Consider the following 22,111-nt stretch of genomic DNA (forward strand, 5'->3'; position numbering starts at 1 on the left):
GGAAAAGAACAAATAAAACAACCTTCTAACAGAAGGTTACTAAACAAAATAATTTACGGAAATATTTTTCCGAAGAGGAGTATTTCATTACTTTTAATTTTCTAATAGCAAATCATGACAATACTGAAAAATATACTTTTTTATTTTATATACTAAAGAATATACTTTTCATTTTACATTTTTTGTGCTGGGGATTGAACCCAGTACCTTATACATATTAAGAACTCACTCTTCCATTGAGATATACCCAGGGCCCAGGAATCCACTTTTTAAAGACAATATACTCACTTTTGATGTTGGTGTGATAAAATAAAGAGCTTTCATTTGTCTGACAGGTTCACGATTCTTATAAATATTCTCCACAACTAACAACAATAACAAAAAGGTCACTTTATACAAGCAAATATTTATGCATTTGAAACAAATTTTAAATAAATTTTACTGTACTTTCCATTTATAATAATAGAGAAACACATTTATACACACTTGGTTTACGTTTTTTTTCATTTGATAAATTTAAAAAATCATAAAAGTGTGTCTTCCCTGAGTCTAAATCATAGGCTGCACTGCTTTCTCATTGTGAGAAAAAAAGATAAAACAGTGATTTCATAGGTAGGTTTACCAGCATAAGCAAAGAATATGCCATGAAAAAAAAAGAAAATGCATTAAAAATTAAAAATATATTTCTTTAAAAATATTCTATTATAATAGCAAATATGATACCAGTTATACTACACTAAAGACTTTACATATATTATTTATGAAACCTTATAACCACACTATGAGTACTTTCCCTCAGTATTGGGGATTAAATTCAATGGTGCTCTTATCATGAACTACAAACTACAACCCCATGCCTTTCTAACTTTCCATTTTTTATTTTAAGACAGGATCTTGCTAAGTTGCTCAGACTGTCCTCAAACTTTTGATCCTCCTGCCTCAGCCTCTGGAGTAGCTAGAATAATAGGCATGGGGCACCATACCTGTTTATTTTGAAAGAGTATTTTAAAATTGAGGACACTAATCTTTTAAAACCACATACCAACATTTATATTTTTTCAACAATAAAACAAAGTGAATGTAACAAATTCTAATTGTCAAATTACTTAAAGCTCTTAAAAAAAAAACTAAAAGTATCCTACAAATCAAAAGAACCATATTTCAAGACTTGTATTGGCAAAGGACTATTAAGAATCAACATATGTGACATGCAATGAAGGCTACTGTTGGACTTTATTTTCCCCCAGTAGTGGAGATTGAATTTGGGGTTTTGTGCATGCTAGACAAGTGCTTTACCACTGAGCTACAACCCTACACACCCTGGACTTCTCTCTTAAATATGGTGATTTCATTTTTTCATTCTTAAATTAATATTACTAATGTACAGTTTGTTATTAGATATCAAATAAAATTTCCAAAGAAAATTTCAAATACTTTAGGTAGGAAATTGTAATTTTTATACAATTCCAACAACCATGATTTTTACTTTTAAAAGATTAAGGTTCAGGAGGGTTGGGGTGAATTTTGCTAGTTGAGCACATACTAATTATTAGCATGCCTGAGGTTCTGGGTTCCATCCCCACAGTTTCCCCAAAATGATTAAGATTCAATGTAAATTTACTTCTAGTGGTTAATACTCAAAATGAAGTATCTAACAATCATCCTGTGCTGTACATACTATTATAATTTGGTGAATAATGTACAGGTACAACCCTGTAAAAAATGAAATATCTGTTTAACAAGAGCAGAAAAGTATTACTTCTCCAATTCACTGAAAGTGTATATCTATTAAATGATAAAGAAAGGTCTTCAGGGGGGCTGGGGTTGTGGCTCAGTGGTACAGAGCTTGCCTGGCACGTGTGAGGCCCTGGGTTCGATCCTCAGTACCACATAAAAATAAATAAAAAATAAAGATATTGTATCCAACTGCAACTAAAAAATATTAAAAAAAAAAAGAAAGGTCTTCAATAATGACAAAGTCTAATTCCAAATCTACTTTTTAAGGTTTTTATTTGTTTTTTATGTGGTGCTGGGGATCAAACCCAGTGCCTCACGCATGCTAGGCAAGCGCTCTACCACTGAGCCACAACCTGAGCCTCTTCCCTCATTGATTTTTAAAGAATAACAAGACCCATGCTGGGCACAGTGGCACATGCCTGTAATCCCAGCTGCTTGGGAGGCTGAGGCAGGAGGATTCTGAGTTCAAACCCAGCCTTGGCAAAAGCAAGGTGCTAAAAACTCAGTAGGACTCTGTCTCTAAATAAAATACAAAATAGGGCTGGGAATGTGGCTCAGTGGTTGAGTGTCCTAGAGTTCAATCCCCTGTACCATAAATAAATAAATAAACAGATAAATAACAAGACACTACTGAACATTTTCAAAATGACCTGCATGACAAAATAAAGTCTGACCAGTGAATATGCCAATGCCAAGTCTCATATAAAGGTTCTTAGAAGGGCTAATATAAAATTTGAAAGGACCATAAGTTTAAACTAATAGATAATGACTGTGATTAAACCAGAGCAAACCTACATGACTCTGGAAGATATTGAGAACATTCCATAGCACTGTGCTCTATAATATAGTCCGAGGAGGAGGAGGAGAAGGAGGAGGAGGAGGAGGAGGAGGAGGAGAAAAGGAGGGAGGGAGGGAGGGAGGGAGGGAGGGAGGAGAGAGAAGGAAGGAAGGAAGGAAGGAAAGGAAAGGAAGGAAGGAAGGAAGGAAGGAAGGAAGGAAGGAAGGAAAAGAAAAGAAAAGGTGTGGTCAAATAAGTTTAAAAAAGGAATACTAATATTTTTACCCAGGGGATCTATATATGTGTTGGTCTACAAGACCAGGCCACAGTAAGAAAAAACAATGGTCTACAGAAAAAGGTAATTAAAAACTCTTTATAGTGCTCTACAGTTTCATTGTGCTTTCACACATTTATAAAATGGTGCTCATCCTAGTTTCAGACCAAAATATCCTCTGGGAACTTGAAAAACTTACATAGCCTTAATCAATAATTTACTTTATTAATAGTTAAAAAATTAAAGCTTTAATCTAATTTCTAGTTTACAACGTTTTCCATAAAGATCATAAATTGAATATATAATATAATTAATGATAAAGATTAATTTACATGTGACTATCAACACACAAATATTAGCTGGATGTGGTGGCATATACCTGTAATCCCATCTACTCTGGAGGCTAAGGCAGAAGGATTGCAAATTTGAGGTCAGTCTGGACAATTTAGCAAGATCCTAACTCAAAATAAAAAAGAGCTGGGATTGTAGCTCAGCAGTAGAGTGTCCATAGATTCAATCCCTAATGCCCCCAAACCAAACCAAAAACCAAACAAAAAAGCCCATAAATATTTTATGGACAGGCTTTCTAGAAAATATTGGGTATATACTTAGGAGCAAAATATAAAAGAACTGTATTTGACTTTGAGTCTGTTTCTTCATTGCAGATGGGGGTATTTAATCTCTCTCTGTACAGGGGAATTATGAAGATCAAACTTATAAATAAATGAGTTAATGGACAATGAGTTAAAAATAACATAATCATGAATGTTATAAGATGTTGGTACTTCCTCCAGAAGGTAATACAGATTAATACAACAAAACTTCGAATCAACATTATGTATTTTAAAATACGTACAAAGGTTGATTTTATGACATCTTAATAGTCATTGAAAAACAATACAAATAAATGACAAGGGCAGGAGGTGTCGCTCAGTGGTAGAGTGCTTACCTAGCACATGAGAAGCTCTGGGTTCAATACCCAGCACTACAAAACAAAACACTAAAAACAAAAACCCCAGAAACATTAATAAAACCACTGAGGTAAACCTAGTGTAGCAATAAACTAAACTACCAAATATGTAAGAGGAAAAAAAATTAAAGAACCACCTCAACAAAGTAATTGACTTAAGTCTTGGTCAGGGCACTTAATTATATGCCTCCAAGGTAAAAATTTAGAGAGGTTATTTATTGGTAGAGTCATAATGAAACATAATGTCCTCAAAAATAAAATTACAATAATTTTTTTATAGTGCTGAGGATTGAACCCAGGGCCTCACTTACACATGCAAAGCACATGAGCTACCAGAGCTATATCCCTAGCACTCAAATTTCTTTCTTTCGTCTTTTTTTTTTCTTTTTTTTTTTTTTGGTGGTATTGGGAATTTAAATCCAGAGGTGCTCTACTATTGAGCTACAATTGCACTTCCCCTTTAATACATATACACATATATATGTATATATATTTTTTTAGTTGTTGATGGATCTTTATTTTATTTATTTATACATGGTGCTGAGAATTGAATCCAGTGCTTCAAACATGCTAGGCAAGTGCTCTACCACTGAGCCACAACCCCAACCCTTTCTGGCCCCTGTTTAAATTTTCTTTTGAGACAGGGACTCACTAAATTGTCAAGGCTAGTTTCATATTTGTAATCCTCTGCCTCAGACTCTGAAATTACTGGAATTACAGGTATGCCCACTGTGTCAGGCTCCCAGCACTAAAATTTCCCAATACTTCAGACCTTCCCAATCAGTGTAAGAAAGCATTCATGAGAAAAATTTGTAACACTTACCAGTTATACTTTCTTCTAGAAGATCTGTCATTTTGCAACATGATGCCAAAAGCCTAGTGGTAAATTCATCTAAAAGCATTATCTTAAAAGAAATACAAATTAATATATTATAAGTATCTGAACACCAAAAATTCACAAAAGACAGAATTTTGGCCCTTAACTCTACTCAGATTTATAGATCATTTATAACATAAAATTAAAATATCAGGACAGTTAGCAAAATGATCTCAACTCATGTTTTAACTTGCATGATCTGAAAATTAATTTTATCACTAGACATACACACAGTATTATATATAAGCACAGGAATAGAAAAATTTCTATTTTGATATAGGAGCTTGTTCATTTTAAATGTCTTATATTTAACATAAGATTTTCTTCAAATCACAAATCATCACTTACTGAAAAATGACACTTAGTTCACTTAATATTTACAAGTAGCACTTGAGTTACTACCATCCTTATTTTATAGACAAGAAAACAAGAGGCAGAAACAACCATTAAGATGTGAAGTTAGGATTTGAAGGCAAACAGTGTAAGTCCAGATCCTATTTCCTTACAGAAGTATCCTAAAGTACAACATACTGAAGTCCTCAATATAAGAGCAAAGTATACAATTTTACCTTCCATTCACCTTCTTTCTTGCAGTCATCAAACACTGTTGCTTTTATCTCTGTTTAAAAAAAGGGGGGGGGATTATTTAGGAATCTAAATCAACAGTTTGTAAAAATAATAACAGCAACTACTCAAGAGGTCCAAAATGACTTGGAAAATTCCAATTTGAAAATAAGAAAAACTACATTAAAAGCATACATATTTGTTGTACCCTAAGTAAAAAATCCAACATATTTAATACCTAACATATAAGTACATTTCAACTATATTTTTAAACTGAGATAACAATTATAAAAAGGGCTAATATTTTTAAGTATATAAACATATAAATACATGAAAATATTTCTGAAAATTTTATCTAATTTGGTTTTTTCTGTTCTACTTAAATCTTAAGTAAATAAGATGAAAACAAAAAAATCCATAGGACAATCCTAACCTAATTTATAATTTATCCTAAAATAATTTACTCATAAATTATATTCAACAATTGAATCTGCATAAACATTTTTCATCCTGACATTATGCTTTGCATCCCTTCCTCCCTCCCCTTCTCTTCCTCCCCATATATAATTAAATTAGGATAAAAACTTTGCCTTGATTTATCAAGAAATATTAATATGGTCTTTTAAATAATTTTCAAAATTAAATATTTTATAAACTAGTTCATGGATTTACAAAATCCCTTACATAATAAAGAATACATGTAGGCAATACATACAAATTCTATTTTATAATAAGACAATCTCCTATATTTAATGTTTTTATTGATATTCAATTAAATTTGAAAACTGTAGTAATATTGTACCTAATGCATAAAATATAACTAAAATGTAAATTATGGTAAGTCTTCTGTCTTTCACTAATTCTTATAAATGAGATAGTTATACAATTCATTTAAATTTTTCTACTTCATAATTTAAAACTGTTTTAAGCTAATCCTTTTGGAAAATTTACCATCAAGTTCTTCATACCATGTTAAAAAACAATAGCTCCTGTAATGGATGGGATATAACTAATAAGGCTTACTATGGTATAATTTTTAAAAATTAGGTCTTTGTTCCTAATTCCTGGCATAGAGTTTCTAGAGTGCTTGAAATCTACTGAGTGAAAGAGTATCTATGCTATATTAATGACATGACTCTTGGCTAAAGGGCTCCTAGATAGCTTTGGGACTCAGGTTGGTCACAAAAAAGACCAAGACATGACCTCCATGGAGGAGAGAGGGGCAGGAGATTGAATTAAATCACCAATGACTTGATTTAATCAACTGGGCCTACATAAGGAAATCTCCATTAGGAAAAAAAAAAAAATTTAAAGGAAGACCTTGGAGAACACACTCTGAGCCCGGATCGGCTGAATTCAAGCTCCCGTTCGCCTGCTTCCCGCAGATAAACAGCTGTGACTCAGCACTAATCCATCCGGCTGAAACAACTGGTCAGCCCTTCTCATCCTACGGTGGTAAATGCCTACCGAGCCTTCATAAGTAGTGGCCACAGGTTTGAAACGGGGCTTGGGAGAGACAGTAAGGACCCACCCGTTGCATTGGTCGCCGGCAAAGGGAAACGAACTGTCGCCATTTGCAAGAGACACCACTATGGCAGAGAACTGACGTCATCAGACTGCGGCGGAGGAGATAACTTCATTGAAACCTGCGGCTACAGGTGTGTAATCCCCTAGCCTTCCCTCTCCACACATCGGGGAAACCTTAAGGGCCCCTCCCAGCTCTCCCGTGAGTGCGACAGCCAGCCCGAGGGAATCAGAGGTGGCGCGGGATCCGCGGCGCAGAACTACCACTCCCACCAGGGCTGACTGCTGAGGTCTCTTGCACCAGCTACGGGGGAGTGGCTACCCGAGGGCAAGTAAAATTCGCTGAGGATTCTCAGCCCCAAGCTCTACAAACTTAGGGTCTGAGGGAATGGCAAACTGGAAGAGTGTGCCCAGTCGTTCATGAAAACAGGGCTCCCGGGAGCAGCAGACCTGGCATGTAGCCAGTATTGTGATGAGCGGCACCCGTGAGAGGGGCCTGGCTAGAGGAAAAGTGGGAAGTGACTAGTCACAAGAGGAGGCCCTAGACATTCAGGATTGGAGACTCGCCCAGTCTGGGAGGAGCTGCTGCACAGTGATTGGTTCCCGCGTATTGACAGGAGAAACTTGGCCTGGTGGGCACAGCGCCACCTACTGGAAGAGAAGTTAATCAAACTCTAAGACTGCATTTATTAGTTTTTTTTTTCTTTTTTTCTTTTCTCTTTTTTTTTTTTTTTGATTTGGGTTTTTCTTTCATTTTCATTTTTCTTTCTTGTTGTTTTTTAAAATTTTTTTTTACAATTTTTTAAAAATTTTTTTCTTCTAATTTTAATTTTAATTTTTTTATTATTTAAAAATTTTTTTTTCTTTTTTTATTTCCTATTTTTTTCTTCTTTTGTCTTTTCATTTCTTTTCAATTATCTTATCCCCCCTCCCTTGAATTCTACCTGCTTACCCTCATTCTCTTTAGTGACTTCTTCCCTTCCCTTCTAATACCTTTCCTCCCAAGCATCTAATAAATTTATAGGAGTAAACAGTAATTCATCAGTCAAACAGAACAAGAAGTAACAGGAGCAGCTTCAAAAAGAAAGGAAGAAAAGGAGTACAAACAATGCAGGACAGCCTAAATATTCAGGAGGACCTAGAGTCATCAGAAAAATGGTCATATAAAGAACTCAAGGAACACCTTAGACAGATGGAATGGAACCTTAAAGAGGATACAAGACAGCAAATTCAAGCAGCGAAAGAACACATTGAGAATGAATTACATAAACAGATAAAAGAAGAAGTTAAGCATCTCTATCAGGAGATAGAGATTATAAAAAATAATCAAACAATAATTCTAGAAATGAAGGAAACGATAAACCAAATTAAAAACTCAATTGAGAGTATCACTAACAGAGTGGAGCAAGTAGAAGCCAGAACGTCAGATAATGAAGACAAAATATATCATCTTGAAAAGAGTCTAGCCAACTCAGAAAGGCTGGTAAAAAATCACGAGAAAAACATCCAAGAGTTATGGGATAACATAAAAAAACCAAACTTACGAGTCATCGGGATAGAAGAAGAAGGTACAGAGATTCAAACCAAGGGAATGAGTAACCTGCTGAATGAAAGAATTACAGAAAACTTTCCAGAAATAAAAAAGGAAACAGATGTACAAATTGAAGATGCATACAGGACACCGAGCACACAAAATCACAGTAGACCAACGCCAAGACACATTGTTATGAAGATATCCAATATACAGAACAAAGAGAAAACATTAAAAGCTACAAGAGAAAGGAGACAGATTACATTCAGGGGTAAACCAATAAGGTTAACAACGGATTTTTCATCACAGACACTGAAAGCAAGAAGGTCATGGAACAATGTATTTCAAACACTGAAAGATAATGGATGCCAACCAAGAATTCTGTATCCAGCAAAATTAAGCTTCAGGTATGACAACGAAATAAAGATCTTTCATGATAAACAAAAGTTAAAAGAATTTGCAGCCAGAAAACCAGCATTGCAAAGCATTTTGAGCAAAACACTACACGAGGAAGAAATGAAAAACAATAACCAAAACCATCAGTGGGAAGTGCCTCAGTAAAGACAGAGGGCGAGGGGAAAGATAATCATGGAGAAACAAACTAAATTTTTTAAAAAAAGGATAAACAATCAAACATGGATGGAAGTACAAACCATATATCAATAGTAACTCTGAATGTTAATGGCTTAAACTCTCCAATAAAGCAACATAGGCTGGTATCATGGATTAAAAAAACAAATCCAACAATATGCTGCCTCCAGGAGACACATCTGATTGGAAAAGACATACACAGGCTGAAGGTGAAAGGATGGGAAAAAATATACCACGTACACGGTCCTCGTAAGCAAGCAGGGGTGGCCATCCTCATATCGAATAAAATCGACTTCAAGACTAAAGTTAATCAAAAGGGATAAAGAAGATCATTATATACTGTTAAAAGGAACCATTCACCAACAAGACATAACAATTATCAATATTTATGCACCAAATAATGGCGCTGCGACATTCATACAACAAATTCTCCTCAAGTTCAAGAATCAAATAGACCACAACACAATAATTATGGGTGACTTCAACACACCTCTCTCACCATTGGACAGATCCTCCAAACAAAAGTTGAATAAAGAAACTATAGAACTCAACATCACAATCAATAACCTAGACTTAACTGACATATATAGAATATATCAACCATCATCAAATGGATATACTTTTTTCTCAGCAGCACATGGATCCTTCTCAAAAATAGACCATATATTATGCCATAGGGCAACCCTCAGTAAATATAAAGGGGTGGAGATAATACCATGCATTTTATCTGATCATAATGGAATGAAACTGGAAATCAATGATAAAAGAAGGAAGGAAAAATCCTACATCACATGGAAAATGAACAATATGTTACTGAATGATCAATGGGTTACAGAAGACATAAAGGAGGAAATCAAAAAATTCTTAGAGATAAATGAAAATACAGACACAACATATCGGAATCTATGGGACACAATGAAAGCAGTTTTAAGAGGAAAATTCATCGCCTGGTGGTCATTCCTCAAAAAAGAAAAAACCAACAAATAAATGAGCTCACACTTCATCTCAAAGCCCTAGAAAAGGAAGAGCAAAACAACAGCAAATGTAGAAGGCAAGAAATAATTAAAATCAGAGCAGAAATCAATGAAATTGAAACAAAAGAAACTATTGAAAAAATTGACAAAACTAAAAGTTGGTTCTTCGAAAAAATAAATAAGATTGACAGACCTTTAGCCATGCTAACGAAGAGAAGAAGAGAGAGAACTCAAATTACTAACATACGGGATGAAAAAGGCAATATCACAACAGATGCTACAGAAATACAGAAGACAATTACAAATTATTTTGAAAACCTATATTCCAATAAAATAGAAGATAGTGAAGACATCGATAAATTTCTTAAGTCATATGATTTGCCCAGACTGAGTCAGGAGGATACACACAATTTGAACAGACCAATATCAATGGATGAAATTGAAGAAGCCATCAAAAGACTACCAACCAAGAAAAGCCCAGGACCGGATGGGTATACAGCGGAGTTTTACAAAACCTTTAAAGAAGAATTAATACCAATACTTTTCAAGTTATTTCAGGAAATAGAAAAAGAGGGAGCTCTTACAAATTCATTCTATGAGGCCAACATCACCCTGATTCCAAAACCAGACAAAGACACCTCGAAGAAAGAAAACTACAGACCAATATCTCTAATGAACCTAGATGCAAAAATCCTCAATAAAATTCTGGCGAATCGAATACAAAAACACATTAAAAAATTGTGCACCATGATCAAGTAGGATTCATCCCTGGGATGCAAGGATGGTTCAACATAAGGAAATCAATAAATGTTATTCACCACATCAATAGACTTAAAGATAAGAACCATATGATCATCTCGATAGATGCAAAGAAAGCATTCGACAAAGTACAGCATCCCTTTATGTTCAAAACATTAGAAAAACTAGGGATAACAGGAACTTACCTTGACATTGTAAAAGCTATCTATGCTAAGCCTCAGGCTAGCATCATTCTGAATGGACACAAGTTGAAGGCATTCCCTCTAAAATCCGGAACAAGACAGGGATGCCCTCTATCACCACTTCTATTCAATATAGTTCTCGAAACACTGGCCAGAGCAATTAGACAGACAAAAGAAATTAAAGGCATAAAAATTGGAAAAGAAGAACTTAAATTATCACTATTTGCAGATGACATGATTCTATACCTAGAAGACCCAAAAGGGTCTACAAAGAAACTACTAGAACTAATAAATGAATTCAGCAAAGTGGCAGGATATAAAATCAACACACATAAATCAAAGGCATTTCTGTATATCAGCGACAAAACTTCTGAAACGGAAATGAGGAAAAACACTCCATTCACAATATCCTCAAAAAAAATAAAATACTTGGGAATCAACCTAACAAAAGAGGTGAAAGATTTATACAATGAAAACTACAGAACCCTAAAGAGAGAAGTAGAAGAAGATCTTAGAAGATGGAAAAATGTACCCTGTTCATGGATAGGCAGAACTAACATCATCAAAATGGCGATATTACCAAAAGTTCTCTATAGGTTTAATGCAATGCCAATCAAAATCCCAATGGCATTTCTTGTAGAAATAGATAAAGCAATCATGAAATTCATATGGAAAAATAAAAGACCCAGAATAGCAAAAGCAATTCTAAGCAGGAAGTGTGAATCAGGCGGTATAGCGATACCAGATTTCAAACTATATTACAGAGCAATAGTGACAAAAACAGCATGGTACTGGTACCAAAACAGGCGGGTGGACCAATGGTATAGAATAGAGGACACAGAGACTAATCCACAAAGTTACAACTATTTTATATTTGATAAAGGGGCTAAAAGCATGCAATGGAGGAAGGATAGCATCTTCAACAAATGGTGTTGGGAAAACTGGAAATCCATATGCAACAAAATGAAACTGAATCCCTTTCTCTCGCCATGCACAAAAGTTAACTCAAAATGGATCAAGGAGCTTGATATCAAATCAGAGACTCTGCATCTGATAGAAGAAAAAGTTGGCTCCGATCTACATATTGTGGGGTCGGGCTCCAAATTCCTTAATAGGACACCCATAGCACAAGAGTTAATAACAAGAATCAACAAATGGGACTTAATTAAACTGAAAAGTTTTTTCTCAGCAAGAGAAACAATAAGAGAGGTAAATAGGGAGCCTACATCCTGGGAACAAATTTTTACTCCTCACACTTCAGATAGAGCCCTAATATCCAGAGTATACAAAGAACTCAAAAAATTAGACAATAAGATAACAAATAACCCAATCAACAAATGGGCCAAGGACCTGAACAGACACTGCTCAGAGGAGGACATACAATCAATCAACAAGTACATGAAAAAATGCTCACCATCTCTAGCAGTCAGAGAAATGCAAATCAAAACCACCCTAAGATACCATCTCACTCCAGTAAGATTGGCAGCCACTATGAACTCAAACAACAACAAGTGCTGGCGAGGATGTGGAGAAAAGGGTACACTTGTACATTGCTGGTGGGACTGCAAATTGGTGCGGCCAATTTGGAAAGCAGTTTGGAGATTCCTGGGAAAGCTGGGAATGGAACCACCATTTGACCCTGCTATTGCCCTTCTCGGACTATTCCCTGAAGACCTTAAAAGAGCATGCTACAGGGATACTGCCACATCGATGTTCATAGCAGCACAATTCACAATAGCTAGACTGTAGAACCAACCCAGATGCCCTTCAATAGATGAATGGATAAAAAAAATGTGGCATCTATACACAATGGAGTACTATGCAGCAATAAGAAATGACAAAATCATAGAATTTGCAGGGAAATGGATGGCACTAGAGCAGATTATGCTTAGTGAAGCTAGCCAATCCCTAAAAAACAAATACCAAATGTCTTCTTTGATATAATGAGAGCAACTATGAACAGAGCAGGGAGGAAGAGTAGGAAGAAAAGAGTAACATTAAACAGAGACATGAGATGGGAGGGAAAGGGAGAGAAAAGGGAAATTGCATGGAAATGAAGGGAGACCCTCATTGCTATACAAAATTACATATAAGAGGTTGTGAGGGGAATGGGAAAATAAACAAGGAGAGAAATGAATTACAGTAGATGGGGTAGAGAGAGAAGATGGGAGGGGAGGGGAGGGGGGATAGTAGGGGATAGGAAAGGTAGCAGAATACAACAATTACTAATAGGGCATTATGTAAAATTGTGGATGTGTAACCGACGTGATTCTGCAATCTGCATTTGGGGTAAAATTGGGGGTTCATAACCCACTTCAATCTAATGTATGAAATATGATATGTCAAGAGCTTTGTAATGTTGTGAACAACCAATAAAAAAATAAATTAAAAAAAAATAAAGGAAGACCTTGGAGAGCTTCTGAATTGAATGTTTGTCTACATACAAGAACAGTGGTGTACCCCAACTACGCTCCAGACCCTTCTGGATCTCACCCTTATATATTTCTATTTTATTTGTATCCTTTATAATACACTGATAATAGGAAGTAAAGTGTTTTATAAAGTTTTGTGAGCCACTCCAGCAAATTATTGAACCTGAAAGGGAAGGGGGATTGTGGGAACCTCTGATTTGTACCCAATCCAGGAAGAAGCATAGATAACCTGAGGACCTAGTATTTGCTAACAGTATCTGAAGTGAGAGCAGTCTTGTGGGACTGAACCCTTAAACCTACAGTCTGACATAGTTAAGTAATACTAGGTAGAGTCAGAATTAAACTGAATAGCAGGATACCCTACTGGTGTTCACAAGTTAAAGAATTAATATAGGGCAGGGGATCATATTTGGTGTCAGAAGTATTGTAAATAAAAAGTTTAATTACTATTAAGAATTGTGAAGTGGAAGGCTTTACTGTGACTGAGAAACTGCTGAGAAAAATTAGTTAAGACAATTATATATTGCTTGCTAGGAGGATTATAATGTTATCTGAGAAGAATTATAGTAAAAAAAACAGAAATATTTAACTATAATTTAATCCAAAGCACCAGTTTCTAATACCCTATAGGCAAATAAACAAAGGATTTTCTCAGTTAGAGCTCAGATACTGAAATATTATGCCACTTCCCTTTCTAAATTAGCTTCCTTCCCGATACCTCAAATAAGCTCAAATTGAAGACATTTTGTTTATTCTTAGCAGATTTTCTTGTTGTCTTTCTCTTAAGAAATGAAAATGGAATTAATGACAGAGCAGATTGGAGAAGGGGTAACCTGATAGTTTTACAAGTGAATTCTACAAAACATTTAAGAAAGAATTAATACCAATTCTTTCTAAACTGTTCCAAAACACTGAAATAGAAGATACTCTTTTTATGAGGCAAGCATTATAGCAAAACCAGACAAAGACAGAATTTAAAAAAGAAAACTATAGACCCATATTCCCAAGAGTACAGATACAAAAATTCTCAACAACAACAAAACAAACAAACAAAAACTAGCAAACCAAATTCAATAACATATCAAAATTATCATATATCATGATCAGGTGGGATTCATCCCAGGCATGCAAGGACAGTTCAACATACACAAATCAAAAACCATGATACAACACATCAACAGAATGAATGACAAAACTCCTATGATCATTTCAATAGATGCATAAAAAGGATTTAAAAAGGTTCAACAAGTTGGGCATGGTGGTACATGCCTATAACCTGTGACCTGGGAGGCTGAGACAGGAGGGTCACAAGTTTGAAGCCAGCCTAGCTAGACAACTTGGCGAGATCCTGTCTCAAAAAATAGAAAGGGCTGGGGATGCAGCTCAGTGGTAGAGTGCCTTTGGATTCAATTCTCAATACCACCAAAACCAAATGAACAAACAACAACAAAAAGAATTAACATCCCTTCATGAGGGCCTGGAGTTGTGACTCAGTGGTAGAGCACTTACCTGGCACATGTCAGGCACTGGGTTCAATCCACATAAAAACAAATAAATAAAGGTATTGTGATCATCTACAATTTAAAAATTTTTTTTAAAAATCCCTTCATGATAAAACTCAACAAATTAGGTGTAGAAAAAACAATCCTCAAAATAATAAGTGCTATATATGAAAACCCATGGCCAAATGGGGAAAACCTGAAAGCAATTCCTTTAAAATCAGGAACACGGAAGGGCTTTCCACTTTCACCACTCTGATTTAATATATAATATTGGAAGTCTTAGCAACAGCAATTAGGCAAAAGACAGAAATGGCATCTTTTGAAAGAAATGCAGATAAATTATCCATGTTTGAGGATGACATGATCCTACACATAGAAAACCATAAATTACTCCATCAGAAAACTGTTAGAACTTACAAATAAATTCAGTGAAGTAGCAGAATAAAAAAACCAACATAAAAAGTAGTATATCTATACACAAATAATGAACTTACAGAAAAAGAAATTAAGAAAGCAATCCCATTCACAATACTACAAATTTAGGAAGTGAAAACACTGATAAAAGAAATTAAGATGATACAAACACAAAAAATGGGAAGATAGCCTATGTTCATGAATCAGAAGAATCAATATTGTTAAAATAACCACACTATCCAAAGTGATCAATAGAGTCAATGTTAATTCCCATCAAAATCCCAATGACTTTCTTGACAGAAATAGAAAAACCAATCCTAAAATTCATTTGGAATCACAAAAGACCCAGAATAGCCAGAGATCCTGAAAACACACACACACACACACACAAATCACACAAGGCTGGAGGCATCACAGCACCAGACTTCAAAATATACTACAAAGCTCTAGTTACTAAAAAAAAGTATGGTACTGTATAAAAAACAGATACGTAGACCAATGGAACAAAACAGAGAAGCCAGAAATCAATCCACCCTCATACAGCGGATTGGTTTTTAACAAAGACACTAAGAACATAAAGTAGAGAAAGGACAGTCTCTTCAATTAATAATGCTGGCAAAACTGAATAGACATCTGCAGAATGAAAATAGATATCTTTCTCTGATATCTATTTTCATACACAAAAACCGACAAAAATATGTATCAAAATCCTAAATCTTAAACCTAAAACTATGAAATTACTGTATAAAAACATACCAGAATCACTTCAAGACAATGGTATAGGCAATGATTTTTTTCACATAGGACCCTAGAATCACAGGCAACAACAAAAGACAGGCTTACCTTAAATTAAGAAGCTTTTGCATATCAAAGGAAGTGACAAGATCAAGTGAAAACCTACATACAGAAAGGGAGATAATATTTGCAAAAGATATGCCTGATAAGGGACTGAAAACCAAAACACAGTAAGAAACTAAAAAAGATGAACACCAAAAACAGTCCAAATAAAAAAATGGGCTAAAAAACTAAACAGACACTTCTCAAAAGAAGTCATAAACATCCAACAAATATATAAAAATGCTCAACTTCACTATTCAGCAGAAAAATGCAAATCAAAAATCACAATAAGGTGTCCTCTCATTCCAGTTAGAATGGCTATCATCAAAAAGACAAGAAATAATGAATGCTGAGGATGTTGGGAAAAGTGAATATTTACACACTTGGTAGCAATACAAATTAGTACAGCTATTATGGAAAACAGTATGGAGATTCTCAAAAAAACTAAAAGTACAACTATTATATGGTTCAGCAATTCTGCTCCTGGGTATATACCCAGATCTTAATACCAAAAAATGAAATCTTAATACCAAAAAGATACTTGGGACCCATGTTCCCTGCAACATTATTTACAAATAACTAAAATATGGCATCAACCTAAATGCCCCTCACAGGATGAGTATATTTACCACTTGGTCATAAAAGAGAATGAAATTCTGTTATTTGTAGCAACATGGATTGAACTGGAGAACATTTTGTTGGGTAAAATAAGCCAGACACAGAAAGACAAACACCACAAGTTCTCACTCATTTACAGAAATTGTTACAGTTTGGATATAAGGTGTCCCTCCAAAAGCTCCCATGTTAATGCAGGAAATCAGAAATTAAATGATTATGAGAACTATAACCTAATCATTGGATTAATCTATTTGATGGATTAGTAATTTGAAAGGACTAACTGCATTGTAACTACAGGCAAATGAGGTGTTGGCTGGAAGAGCTGGATCACTGGAGGTGTGCCTTTGGGGATTTCATCTTGTCCCCTTGGCTTCTCCTCTCTCTCTACTTCCCAGCTGCCATGAGATGAGTAACTTTCTTCCAGTGCTGCCCTTCTGCCATAGTGTTCTGCCTCACTTCAGGCCCAAAATGCTGGAGTTAGTTGACCATGGACTGAACCTCTGAAACCCTTGAGCCAAAATAAACGTTTCCTCTTCTTGAGTTGGTCTTGTTGGGTAATTTGGTCACAGTGATGCAAAGCTAACTAAAACAGAAAACAGTAAGCCAATATGGTAAAGTAGGGAACAGAATAGTGGTAATTGGAGATAGGAAAGTGTAACAGTTAGGGGTATAGAAGAAAATAAGACGACTTTGAAACTAGAAAGGGTACAGGATAAGGAGGTTTGAGGGTAGAAGGCAAGTAGACATGATCAATGTACAATGTATGCATGTATGGAAATATCACAGTGAATACCATTAACCTGAATAAATAATATATATTAATAATTATAGATTTTATTTTAAAAAGAGGTCCCTGAATAGAAGTCATCTCTACAATATTTGAAATTTTATACCTATACCATTCTAGATAATGGAAACTAGCCATACGAGGCTCTTAAGCACTTGGAGTATGGCTAGTCTGCACTGTGATGTCCTGCAAACAAAATACATATGAGGGGGCTGGAGTGTAGTGAAGTAGCAGAGCACATGCTTAGCATGTATGAGGCTCTGGGTTTGAACCCCAAAACAAAAAAAAGGGGGTGGGGGACTTTGAAGAAAAAGAAAGGAATATTAAATATTCTGTGAATTTTTAAATTACATGTTTAAATTATAACACTTTGAATACATCAAGTTAAACTAAATATTGATTATTAAAATTAATTTCACCTGGGCTGTGGTTGTGGCTCAGTGGTAGAGTGCATGTCTAGTATGTGTGAGGTCCTGGGTTCGATCCTCAGCATCACATAAAAATAAATAAAGATACTGGGATTCATCTACAACTAAAAAATATACATAAACATTTTTTTTTTAATTCGGTCTTAGAGTGTTTTCTCAAGCGGTTTCTCTTAACACTTTTATCTTTGCTCTGTCTACTCTATCTACTCTTCCTCAAAGATAAATATCACCAAAGTTAGTCATCTATCAGATTATAAGATCAATCCTTCAGTTTCCAATCATCTTATAGTTCATCTCTCCTAGACTTCATTCAATTACACAATACAGGTTTAAGCACTTTAATGCAGGTTTAATGCCTCCTAAAAACTGCTCTAGACTTCATTTCTACAAGTTTGTTGTTTTCTTAGTCTTTGACTATTTCCTCCTTCGCCCACAATCAATAATTAGGCAGTACTGATTTTTCTTTCTGGTATTTGACCATTATGTTTTACTGCCACTGGCACCAGCAATACCTTAATTCTTTTTTTTTTTTTTTTTTTTTAAAGAGAGAGGGGGACAGAGAGAGAGAGAATTTTAACATTTATTTATTTTTTCTTAGTTCTCGGCGGACACATCTTTGTTTTGTATGTGGTGCTGAGGCTCGAACCCGGGCCGCACGCATGCCAGATGAGCGCGCTACCGCTTGAGCCACATCCCCAGCCCCATATACCTTAATTCTTATCACTCACTGAACTACTGCAACAGACCCCTATCTAGATTTCCTGCTTTCCACCTTCAACCCCTTTACCTTTCCAATTCATTTTTTCACACTACTGTCAATTACCTTCCTGAAACTCAACTCCTTGTTTAGATTACTATATATCTCAAGTCTCAAATGTTCACTCTTGCCTATAGAATAAAAAAAAAAATCTATTATTCAATATTCTCCATGAACTGCTTCTACCTAATCTCTATATTGATCTTCCCTAGTCCAAATGCTACCCAAATAATTACCTAACAATACCAATTATCTTATCTTTGCTCATTTTGTTTTTCTGAAGTACAAAAGGAAATACATTTAAAACTGTAAAGTGCTGGGGCTGTAGCTCAGTGGCAAAGCACTTGCCCAGCATGCGTGAGGCACTGGGTTCGATCCTCAGCACCACATAAAAATTAAAAAATGAAATAAAGGTATTTTGTCCATCTACAACTACAAAAAAAAATTATTAAAAAAAAAAAACTCTAAAGCCAAAGAAGCGAAAACACTGAAAGGAGAAATAAGAGAACTACTATAGTACATAACAATATGAGCAAAGCTGAAAGTATATTTGCACAACTATCTTAAATCACAGAGAAATTGTTAATAAACCTGATAATAATACAATAGAAACTGATTTGCCTGGAAAATAGAAAATAATCTATGAATAACAGTTTTAAAAGAAATTAAAAAGTCAGAAAATATGAAAATCATAATCAAGAAAATGAGTGGGAAAAAATTACCACTACCAGAAGATAATTTCAATATTGACCTGGAAAAGTTATCTTGCATTCTCTTTTATCTACCCTACCTTCCCTAAATAAATGAATCCCACCATATGCTGTAGCCTAAATCCTGATCTCTTTATTCAGCTCCCTTTTCTGTAAATGTATATTTACTTATCTCCAACTGCTACTGGACACTTTGACTTGCACTGAAAATTCACTATGTTCTAATTCTAAACTATTTTTTCCCTTCAAGCCTGTTCTTTTTTCCCCCATCATCGATAAACAGGAACAACACTGTCTAGTCTAAACTGGAATTGTAGTCTAGGATGACTCTCCCTTAGATTATATCTTATTGAGTCTACTGTTTAAATTTCTCCTTTCCTCATTCATCTTCTCCTTACCTCCCTTGTGACAGTTCAGCCTTCTATTCTAGACCAATACAATAACTATGTTGTCTCTTTGCCTCCCATTCCCCATTTCTCTTTCAAATAAATGCCCCCTTCCCTCTAACCTCTGAGTTTGTTTTAATAACCAAATTATTACAAAAAGTGAATCAACATAACTCACTTTCTTTATTTCACTAAACTTACATCTTGGATAACCATGTAGAGTATGAACATACAATAACTCCTTTAACAGTTATAAAATACTCCTTAATACAGAATTTATTCATCTACTCTATGACAGATTGTCATTCTGTTTCCAATTTTGCCACTGTGCTGCAATAAGGATCCTTAAACATATATCTGTATCATTACTTTTTTTTCTCGTAAAACAACCATTTAAAAAATGTTATTTATTTATTTACATTTGACATAGGAGATTGAAAAAGAGGTGCTTTTGGGGCTGGGGATGTGGCTCAAGCGGTAGCGCGCTCGCCTGGCATGCGTGCGGCCCAGGTTCGATCCTCAGCACCACATACAAACAAAGATGTTGTGTCCGCCGAAAACTAAAAAATAAATAAATAAATATTTTTAAAAAATACTAAATTTAAAAAAAAAAAAGAAAAAGAGGTGCTTTTAACCACTAAGTTACATCCCTATCCCTTTTAATATTTTGAGACAGGGTCTCCCTAAATTGCTGGGATTTGAGATCCTGTTTTAGCCTCCCAAGTCACTGGCAAAACAGGCATGCACACTGCACCTGGCCTATTTTCTTTTAACATATTCATAAGTGCACATGAGATATTTTACTCCATTTCAATTCCCAGTACTACTTCCTTCCCTTCCCTCCTTCCTTCTCTGATCCCTTTGCTCTACTCTATTGGTCTTCTATTTTTTTAATTGGTTATTGTTATACATAAAAGTGGCATTCATTGTGACATACTCACATATGTACATAGCACAGTGTGGTCAATTTCATTCCACAGTTACTTTTTGTTTGTTTTTTAAAGACAGGGTCTTACTAAATTGCCAAGGCTGGCCTTGAACTTTTGATCTCCCTGCCTCAGGATCTTGAATAGCTGGAATTACAGGTGTGCACAAACATGCTAAATGATAGAATTTCTTATATTTTTGATCTGCATTTGGTTGAATCCATGGAGGTGGAAGCGGTAAGTTCAGAAGGCCAACTGTACTATATTTATTTTTATTTATTCCAACTGTACTTTATAATAATAAAGGATCTGGAGGGTTTCTCTCTTAGCATAACAGCATAAAGGCAAAAGTCACTATTACAAAATGGGTTGGGCATGATATTAATCAGAATAGTGGTTATGCTGGGGAAGAAAGTGGGGTTAGAACTGGGAGGAGTAATGCAGTGCATGGAAACATTGTATACACTGATTTGGGTGAAAGCTACACCAGCAAAAATTTCATCCACTGGATTTTTTTTATTGGTACCAGGGATTGAACTCAGGGGCACTGTCAACCACTGAGCCACACCCCCAGCCCTTTTGATACAGGATCTCACTGAGTTGCTTAGTGCCCCGCCTTTGCAGAGGGTGGCTGTTAACTGGATCCTTCTGTCTCAGCCTCCCCAGCTGCTAGGATCACAGGTGTGCGCCACTTCGCCCAGCACATCCACTGTACTTTTTGCATTAGTGTACTTCACCACCATAATATATCTTGAGTCATTGCCCTTCAAAAATGAACAAGAAAAGGGTCAGATGCAATGACACATGCCTGTTATCCCACCGGCTTGGGAGGCTGAGGCAGGAGGATCGTGAGTTCAAAGCCAGCCTCAGCAACGGGGAGGTACTAAGCAACCCAGTGAGATCCTGTCTCTAAATAAAATACAAAAAAGGGATAGGGGTGTGGTTCAGTAGTTGAGTGCCCCTGAGTTCAATTCCTGGTACAAAAAAAAACAAAAAAAACTTTTGACAATATTTAATTGAGTACCCAAAATGCTGGTGACTGCTTTTCAGGGGTCAGGGGGATCGTTTTTATTGGTTCCCCATAGCCTAGAGAATAAACTACTTAGCAAAGCATCAGGATTTTTTTTTTTTTAATACTGGGGATTAAATCTTGGGTTGCTCTACCCTTGAGCTACATCCCTATACCTTTTTATTTTGAGAAAGGGTTTCACTAAGTTGCCCAGGCTGGTCTCAAATTTGAGATCCTTCTTTCAGCCTCCAGAGTCACTGGGATTACAGGTGTATACCATTATGTCAGCTCATCCAGGACCCTTCCTAATTGGCTCCAATCTACCTTTAGGTCTATATCCCCCTTCACCTGCAACAAATACCCCCTGTACTCAGTCAAAAAAAAAAAAAAACTGTTCCAGCAGAGTATGGTGGCACAGCAACAACTCAGGAGGCTGAGACAGAAGGATCACAAATTCAAGGCCAGCCTCAACAAGTCCCTCAGTAACTTTATAAGACCCTGTGTCTCAAAATAAAAAAATAAAAATAAAAAGGGCTGGGGAAAT

At 35.5% G+C, this 22,111-nt stretch overlaps 1 protein-coding gene across 3 annotated transcripts in view; it reads right to left on the minus strand.

Moving 5' to 3' along the window:
- The window catches only part of STXBP3 (syntaxin binding protein 3), a 75,797-nt gene that overhangs the window by 48,640 nt on the left and 5,046 nt on the right, over window positions 1-22,111 (minus strand). The window contains exons 2-6 of one of the 3 annotated variants that reach the window (XM_081307455.1): window positions 15,953-16,006; window positions 5,206-5,255; window positions 4,583-4,664; window positions 2,533-2,574; window positions 289-365 (exon numbers count right to left, since the gene is read on the minus strand). In XM_081307455.1, the coding sequence (XP_081163581.1) occupies window positions 289-365; window positions 2,533-2,574; window positions 4,583-4,661 (198 nt within the window). In that variant the 5' untranslated portion in view covers window positions 4,662-4,664; window positions 5,206-5,255; window positions 15,953-16,006. The remainder of the gene's footprint in view (window positions 1-288; window positions 366-2,532; window positions 2,575-4,582; window positions 4,665-5,205; window positions 5,256-15,952; window positions 16,007-22,111) is intronic. The other 2 variants (XM_081307453.1, XM_081307454.1) reach the window with 2 other exon arrangements.

Source organism: Spermophilus citellus (genome assembly GCF_964194105.1).
Source record: "Spermophilus citellus genome assembly, chromosome: 9".
Lineage (NCBI taxonomy): Eukaryota > Metazoa > Chordata > Mammalia > Rodentia > Sciuridae > Spermophilus > Spermophilus citellus.